The sequence below is a fragment of the Convolutriloba macropyga genome, chromosome 9 (assembly GCF_964194025.1).
Source record: "Convolutriloba macropyga chromosome 9, txConMacr16.3, whole genome shotgun sequence".
Classification (NCBI taxonomy): Eukaryota; Metazoa; Xenacoelomorpha; order Acoela; family Convolutidae; genus Convolutriloba; species Convolutriloba macropyga.
In genome coordinates, this window is record NC_134476.1 from 14,945,177 (window position 1) to 14,954,494 (window position 9,318).

The window sequence follows — 9,318 nt, forward strand, 5'->3', positions numbered from 1 at the left end:
GCTTTCAGGTGAGACTGAATAAAGATTGAAGTATCCCCCAACTATCAGGTGGAACCAGATTAAATTAAAGATTATGAATTTTAGGTATTTTTTCAGAATCATCCCCCAACTATCGGGTGGACGAGTGAACCAGTTACATCAAAACGAGCCTTTTTAATTATGTGAGTTTATGATCTCCCCAGCTTTCGGGTGAGACTGAATAAAGATTGAAGTTTCCCCCAACTATCGGGTGGAACCAGATTAAATTAAAGATTATGAATTTCAGTAGGTATTTTTTTTCAGAATCATCCCCCAACTATCGGGTGGACGAGTGAACCAGTGGCATCCAAACAGCCCTTTTTAATGTTGTGCGTTTATGAACTCCCCAGTTTTCGGGTGAGACTGAATAAAGATTGGATTTATCCCCCAAATATCGGGTGGAAATAGGACATCGAGTGAACCAACAAAATATATCAGTTGTGCTTCTAACAAAGACCGCAAAGATTTAAACATTAGAAACGCTCTCGCAGTGGTTATATTCAGACACGGTTTATTAAGAAGAAAACCAGAAAATAACAAGCTTTTTTTCTCAGACTTGCGAAACAGGGCTCAAAGTTAATATAAACTTGTCCAATTGCAACAATAATTTAATTTACATTGGGCAAAGATAAATCAACCAGATCAGGCCTAGCATCAGGAGCACTATCAAACTCCCGAACAAGATCACATCCTGCTGGTTTATACCACCAGTCTTTCATGTGTACTGTATCGGGTAGAAAATCTTCATCAAAAGAAAAGGTGCGAAAATGATATTTAAGTTTATTATCGGCAAGTCGGTTGTTGAGGGCTCTGATGATGTCGAAACCTGAATTTACAGATGACAAGCGATTAATTATCTGCCAAACTATCAATCGAACACCATAGTTATTGCAAAAGTTCCTGATCTGAGTGAATTGTCCAATAACACTTCTCATTCCCTCCTTGTATTGTATTGGGTCACTAGGTTTTGCCAGAAGATTGTTACCTCCTAACATCAACATACAAATATCGTGTTTCTTGATAAGCTCCTTCTTTTGCAGCCAGTAATTTACGTGTGCACCTCCTTGTGCCTCGATCGTAAAGTTATCAGGGAACTGGAAAACGTCGGCAACTCTTTTGAGGTGCGAGTCCCCAATTATTAGTACTTTTGACATCGTTATCTGGAAAACAAGACTATTAACTTGAGCTCTTTTTAGCTAGCGTACTTATGTTACATACGACTGGATCATTGCATCAAAGCATATTACGACGACTTTCTAACTCCCTTATGCTAGATGGTTTACAAAACAAGCAACAGATATACAAAAATACCACACTTCTTTTGACGATTTTTTCTCCTAACCTACCTAATTTATAGCCCTTAGGCGCCACCTCGACCCGTGTGGCTGGGACCTTGTTAAGACCTAAAAAATTAACATTATTGAGCCTATTCGTGCAGTCAAAGTCGTTAATTTCAACATTTCACATATAGAAACGTGAAACGTACCAGTCACTAACAAGTAAAAATGACCGTATGTGTCTTGGACAATTTCTCAAAAACGGCTGAAAGAAACAAAACGCTATTTACAGGGATTCAAGTACGGCTCAAGCTGAGTTCAAATCAAAATACAGATCAAAAATTGGTTCAATCTACGAGGAGATATTCCAACATCAAGGTATCGTACCAAATGACCAAAATGACCCATTTCGTGTCCTGTTTCTGTACTATAACATATAACCACTCATTATGACCACCTGTAAAATATATATGGGGAGACTCCCCACTAACGGGGGAATATAACACACTAAAATTCACCGTGGATTGAACCCACAACAAGGTTTAATATCGTACTCAAGGTGTTGTTTCGCTCCACAGGAGGTCGAATTGGGGTCAACTTTCCTGGCCAATTTCTCAAACACGGCTGAACAAAAACAAACGCCCTTTTCAACGAGTTATAGCAAAAAGAAGGTACCGTACCAAATTATCATGGAGGAGAGATACACCACCTCCAGAGCTAAAATTTGACATGACAATGTGTCAAACAAATTACAAATAATAGCTAGAAAGCTTTGCCATAATATAGGGAAGCTAAAGCACCAATAAACAAGCTTTAAATCGATTTCTGACAGATCTTCAAGGTGGTGCCGGATGGTGTCCGAAATGTACCGGACACGAATTGGTAAAAATGGTGGTATGTGTCCTGGCCAATTTCTCAAAAACGGCTGAACGCAAACAAACGCCCTTAATACCAACTGTAGTACTGCTTGGGATACGCATTATATTAAAAAATGAGCCCAATCGGTGCACTCTTCAAGGAGTTATAGCAAAAATAAGATACCGTACCAATTGATCAAATAGTACAAGTACGGGTCACGTATCCCTAAAATTGACCATCCGAACTAAGGAAAACTACATACAAAATATATATGGGGAGACTCCCCACTAACTGGGGATTCTAAAACACTAAAATTTGTAACATAGTTCAAAGATTCAAGGTGTCAATGGTGTCAACCGGATGGTGTCAACCGCTTCTGGTGCTAAAACCGAGGTCAAGTTTACTGGCCAATTTCTCAAAAACGGCTGAACAAAAAAAAACGCCCTATATAGAGTTTGTAGCACGGCTTGAGATACGCATCATATTAAAAAATGAGCCCAATCGGTGCAGTCTGTAAGAAGTTATAGCAAAAATAAGGTACCCTACCAAATGACCAAAAAGCGAGATGACCTGACTTCAGAGCTAAAATTGAACATTTAAACCTGAGAAAACGCTATATAAAGTATACATATTCGGAATCTACATTACACGGGCTATTCAGAACACTAATTTTGTAACCTGAAGTAACAAAATTCAAAGCTTCAAAACTGGTGCCGGATGGTGTCATCCGCTTCTGGGGCTAAAACGGAGGGCAAGTTTACTGGCCAATTTCTCAAAAACGGCGGAACGAAACGGAACGAGACCTATATCAAAACAAAGCTTAGCTAAAGCTGGGTCTAACAAAAAAAATCATCAAAATCGGTTTACTCTACAACGAGTTATTCCAAAGTAAATGTACCCTACCAAATGACCCAAAAAGCGATGTGACCTGATTTCAGAGCCAAATTTGACTATCATAATTCCGTAAAACGCTACGGAAAATATATATGGGGATACTCCCCACTAACTGAGGATTCTAAAACACTAACATTTATTTCGCAAATCAGCTGTTTTGTTGTACCGAAAATTGGGTCATCCATAACAGCCCAAAAATTCGACTTTTTTCAACTTTAAGCATTAATAACTTTCTGATAAGACCGATTTGAGAAACCAACCAAATACTGCAAGCAAGCGGAGTTCAGTGTCAACAAAATGCGACCACTCCCGTTTAATTTGGTCCAGTACTTTAGCAGATATTAACAAAATACTGTTCTGTACCCCATTTTTTGGGCTAAAATCGAAGCCCAAGATCTCCGGAACCGACGTAAAACAACGTGAAACAGCGTTCCCGGCGTATTTGTGGGTGTAATTCTGGTCCACTTCTACGTTCTAGGTCACGGCAAATCTTCATCGTGAGGTGGGAAAAAATTTCCCACCTCACCATGAAGGTTATGATGTTTTGTGTGTTTTGACATAAAACAACATCCACAGAAATTTGATGAAATCGTGAAAAAAGAAAAATTGTTGAATTAACCCCATTATTTGATACAATTAGCTTCAGCAACTTAAACAATGTCTAGAAAACACAAAACGCACGCCGAAAAACTTGTTCAATAGCGCAAAACACCACTCAGCCATAAAATTTGAGAAAAGAGTTTATTTTTCAGCTTTCATCATTGAATAACTGTTCTAAAGAATTTTTCAAGAATGTGACTAGCCATTCCATAGAAGAACGTCTTAACAGCAAAAGATAATGCCAATGATCACTCGTTTTGGTCAAAAACTAATTGAGAAAATCGTAAAAGTACAAAAGATTAAGTTCCTTTCTCAATGTGATAAAACAAGATCTTTCCTCCAACTTTTTGATTAAGCCGACGTGAGAAACCTATAAACACTGCAAACAGAAGACTTTAAGATAAACCCAAATGCAACAATGCCCGTCCAATTTGGTACAGTAGTTTTAGAGAAATTGTCAAACATAAAAGAACTCGTATTTAAAATAAATTTTTTTTTTAAAAATTTTTTAAGAATTACAGCTTAATAACGTTCTGAGCAGGCCAATTTAGACACAAATTCAAGACTGCACACATTTAAACTTACAATCAACAAAATGGGACTATGGTTGGCCACTTTGGCATAGTAGTTCAGGAAAAATCGTCAGAAACAATAGGCGTGCCCTCAAATCATTAAATTTTATTTCAATTTTTACAAAGTTAAACACTAATAACTTTTTGATTTTCGACTTCAGGAACCAATGAACACTGCAAGCAATGAAAGTTTAGGGTAAGCAAAAAGCAACAATGCCTGTACAATTTGGTACAGTAGTTTCGAAGAAATCATAAAACACATGAAGCGTACCCCGAATTGATAATTGATTTTTTTTTTCAAATTTGGACATTAATTTTTCTGTAAAGATCTTCACATGTGTTTTTAACAGTTAATTAGATGGATGGTTAGGCGAGTTGCACACCCCAGCGTTTAAATTTAATTGGATGGCCACTTTTAAAATCAACAGAAGGATAGAAACTATTTGCAAGGAAAAAAATTTACATAAAATTTCCGAATTTCATAATGAGAATAATTGATGAAAATCCAAAGTAGGGAAACAAAAACAGAAAAAAGATATAGAATGTTTAGCGAGCGTTGTGATTGACTCCATAAAGCAGTTTTTTTAATTCTCGGAGATTCTCAGAAAAAAAAGAGAATTCAAATTATCTACAAAAAATAGACGAAACATTTTTTTTTTGCTTTTTGAAATTGAATAAAGTTTTTTCCTCAGCCTAAGAGACAAAAATCCGTTTTTTCCTATTTTTTTCTTAAACTAGTGTACTTAGATCGTTTTACTTGGAGATCATGACGACCACTTTGAATCCGTAGTAGAGAAAAAATTATTACAGAATTAAAAAAAGATCTACTTTTTTCAATTGTTGGGGAACCGTTCTCGTACAAAATCATTTGAAATAGATTCCGAAAAAACCCTCAGATGTATTCCTGAATGTTAACTGGATGTGATTTGAGGAGAGGCAGTTAACAATGTTTTTAATTTAAATGAGGGTACTTTTCTTACATCGACACAACTGTCAGACCACTTGAAGTCAAACGCAAAAAAAAACAAATAAGAAGTTCCAAAGCTCTTCGTGGTAAAAATTGATCAAACAGCCCATTTTTGAACTAAAACCCAAATTGTAGATTGTGGTACCACCCCCGTTGATGGTTGTTTATTTGCGCGAGACGCTCTGAGTTGATTAAAAACAAAAACTTCATAAAAACTTGCCTGATATATATTTTTTTGCAATTGTGAAGTCGAACGAAATTGATATCAGCTGAAAACACAAATTGTGCTTCAAAGAAATCTTGCTCCTCAAGACATTTTTTTAGCAATAGCAATTGGTCATTTCAAGAAGTAATTAGCTACATTAACCAATATTTTGGGTGTCCGATTTACCCCAAAAAATTTTTTTGGGTGGAAACTTATTCTATATTCTATCGAGTTTTCATTTTCCCATAATTTTTTGTGCTATGGGCTTGTTGTACACTCCTGAAAATGAACCCGAGTGTAGGATCGCAGGTAAAGCGTTTTTGATAGTGACAAAATATAAGTGATCTTATATGGATGAATTTTGTAAGCAAAATTATTGAGATGGGGTGGTTCAATTCTCGATGAGGTACAATTTTGCTTGATAACAGCTGCAAAACAAAAATGTGCGTCAAAGAAATTTGGTTCCTCGAAACAACTCATTGGCAATATCAATTGGTCATTTCAAAAAAGAAGTAGCTACATTAACCAATATTTTGGGTGCCTGATTTACCCCAAAAATTTTTTTGGGTGGAAACTTACTCTATATTCTATCGAGTTTTCATTTTCCCATAATTTTTTTGTGCTATGGGATAGTTGTACACTCCTGAAGATGAACCCAAGTGGAGGATCGCAAGTAAAGCGTTTTTGATAGTGACAAAAATAAATAATCTTATATGGATGAATTTTGTAAGCAAAATTATTGAGATGGGGTGGTTCAATTTTCGATGAGGTACAATTTTGCTTGATAACAGCTGCAAAACAAAAATGTGCATCGAACAATTTAAGTTCCTTGAAACAACTCATTTGCAATATCAATTGGTCATTTCTAAAAAGAAGTAGCTACATTAACCAATATTTTGGGTGTCCGATTTACCCAAAAAAAATTTTTTGGGTGGAAACTTATTCTATATTCTATCGAGTTTTCATTTTCCCATAATTTTTTTGTGATATGGGCTAGTTGTACACTACTGATGATGAACCCGAGTGGAGGATCGCAAGTAAAGCGTTTTTGATAGTGACAAAAAATAAATAATCTTATATGGATGAATTTTGTAAGCAAAGTTATTGAGATGGGGTGGTTCAATTCTCGATGAGGTACAATTTTGCTTGATAACAGCTGCAAAACAAAAATGTGCATCGAAGAATTTAAGTTCCTCGAAACAACTCATTGGCAATATCAATTGGTCATTTCAAAAAGGAATTAGCTACATTAACCAAAATTTTGGGTGTCCGATATACATCAAAAATTCTTATTGGGAGGTAACTTATTCTATATTATATCAAGTTTTCAATGTCGCATAATTTTTTCTAGGCTATGGGCTAATTGTACACTCCTGGAGATGAACCTGAGTGGAAGATCACAACTAAAGCATTTTTGATATTGACAAAAAATAAATAATCTTATATGGATGAGTTTTGTAAGCAAAATTATTGAGATGGGGTGGTTCAATTCTCGATGAGGCAAAACTTTGTTTGATATCAGCTGAAAAACACAAACTGCGCTTCAAAAAGTTTGGTTTCTCGAAACAACTCGTTGGCAATATCAATTGGTCATTTCAAAAAGGAATTAGCTACATTAACCAAAATTTTGTGTGTCCGATTTACCCCAAAATTTTTTTGGAAAAACACTGGAACCATGTTCTATCGAATTTTCTTTGTCCCATACTTTTTTGCTATACGCTGGTCTGTTTTGCGCCAAAAATTTGAATGGCAAGATGACATTTCTTCGTAAGGAAGAAATTAGTTCTTTTACGGAAAAAATTGAACCAAAACTTTTCTATGAAGTTCTATGACTACAACTTTTTCATTGTTGATTGTAATTTGCAGTCTCATTTGATGCAATGGGTTTTCATTGAATAATTAAGGGCGGGCAAGGAGTTTTTTAACTTGCAAAAGTGTTTTTCACTTTTCTCCAAAATTTTTTCTTTTTCTATGAAGTTCCATGACTACAACTTTTTCATAATTCTCTGTTCGCTTAAGACTCAATTTTTCAATTTTTTTTCAAGTTAGTTTTTTGAAACATACTATTTCCCTCCTTTTCATGATGTAAAAAAAATTTTCATAAAAATTCAATTCCATAGAACTCCTTTTTATGAAAGTTCTATGACTACAACTTTTCATGGACGCCATAATATGAAGTTGTAATATTATAACTTTTTGAATTATGGGGTCAACCCGGGGAAACTAATGATAATTTCTAATCACAGAGAAACTGATCACACACACACTCAGTGATGCATAGAAAAAGGAGAGTTTTGGAGGATATTTATTTTTAGAAATGGCTCTCTAGGTGGTATGTGTGCCTCATTTTCGACTTTGGGAAATTCAAGTGGAGAACTTGTCATGCAGAACTGTTTTCTCAAGTTACCTTCACTATGGGCAACGTAAGTTTTCCTTTAACGAATCTGTTCTGCATTCCCCCAGTGCCGTTCTTAACTCTCAAGCTGTATAGAAATGTGCATTACGGTTGCCATGGAGCTTTTGAAAATTTCAATCAAAATAGAACTCTGTCCGATTGGCGTAAAATTTTTGTGACTATTAATAAGTAAGCTCGTACATACATATTTTTATCATTAGGCCTTTTTTGCTCGGGTTTATATTCTCAGGTTTGTTGCTGTTTTCCGCGATATTGTTCACAGCGTGACAAATAGACATAATTGAAAGAAAACGCGCTTATTTAAAATTGTTTTTGAGAGAATTTGGTCAATTTGAATTTTAAGAAATTAATAAAAAACTAAAGAAATCTTTTTTAGTTTAGTTAACGCTGTCTTCCGCCACAGCCCAAAAGAGTACGTTTTAGACTTAATAAATGCAGAACTTGAATACGTAGAGAAACCTGATATCCTGAATGAAGCGAAAACTATCCAAAAAAGGCATTTAATATTAGTATTTATAGTTGAAGCGAAACTGTATGCAGAGATGCTGGCTAACGAGATGTTTGCTTTATTTCAAGCCGCAGCCAGGAACCATTGAACTTCACGACCAACAATTACAACGAAAGTTTCACTGAAGCGACTGGTTACGACTTAGATCTAACAACTACCTTTGACTTAAACCAAACGACCAGCTTCTTCAATGACACATTCACTGACACAGCCATCTACGACTCCAATCTCACGACAAACAATGACAATATCGTAAACGTTGCTACAACCACCGACTACGAAAACATGACTACTAATAGTTACTACGGATCACCCAGTGAAGCGAAACTTGATAAATCTTGCCTGCCTTCTCGCCACTTATAAAACATGTGATATCTTATCTAGTTGAAAGGTTGCGGCTGTTATGCAAGATCTCGTAAGAATCTAATGAAAAAACGTATAATCGTATTGCGAATGGCCAGATTTTGTAAGATTCATGAGAATAACGGTTATCTTTAAAGATATTGCATGAGCTCTCAAAGATTCGTCACAGTTTCAAAGAATTCTTACTAGATCATGTGAGACGACACTCCTTGTTAGACTAAGGCTGGCATAATCGTGCAGCGCTAAGTCTTCTTTGAAAAGTTCTTGGCTAAATGACTCATTTTATAAAGCAGATATATATCTAGATGTTTCATTACCGAGAACGTTTTAAAGATATTTCAAGTTTCTTTCTACTTGAAAGATAGCACAACAACCTCAGAGATTTCAACGAACGCACCAGGAGTATCATCGAAAGTCGATCCCTCATATTACACTGAAGCAATCGAAGGACGCTTTCCCTTTGCTCTGAATGTAGAAAAAAAGGCAAGTTACGGTGAAGCTAAGCTGAAATGTCAAGAATACAACTCAAAAACACTCTATTGTGAGTTGTCATCGGAGAGAGCTGCGGCTGAACTCAGTGGACATCTGGTGGCACTGGAAGACATTGATTTTGTGTGGGTTGGAATTGAATATATCGAGG

The 9,318-nt window shown here is 35.8% G+C and overlaps 2 protein-coding genes across 2 annotated transcripts in view; one reads left to right on the plus strand and one right to left on the minus strand.

The window, feature by feature from the left end:
* Window positions 1-9,318, minus strand: part of LOC142345630 (vacuolar protein sorting-associated protein 33B-like) — a 227,883-nt gene that overhangs the window by 63,199 nt on the left and 155,366 nt on the right. The gene's annotated exons all lie outside the window — the stretch shown is intronic.
* LOC142346134 (uncharacterized) overlaps window positions 1-9,318 on the plus strand; it is a 46,745-nt gene that overhangs the window by 22,525 nt on the left and 14,902 nt on the right. Inside the window, exons 3-5 of the mRNA XM_075398640.1 lie at window positions 7,707-7,814; window positions 8,384-8,631; window positions 9,040-9,292. Coding sequence (XP_075254755.1) covers window positions 7,707-7,814; window positions 8,384-8,631; window positions 9,040-9,292 — 609 coding nt within the window. The remainder of the gene's footprint in view (window positions 1-7,706; window positions 7,815-8,383; window positions 8,632-9,039; window positions 9,293-9,318) is intronic.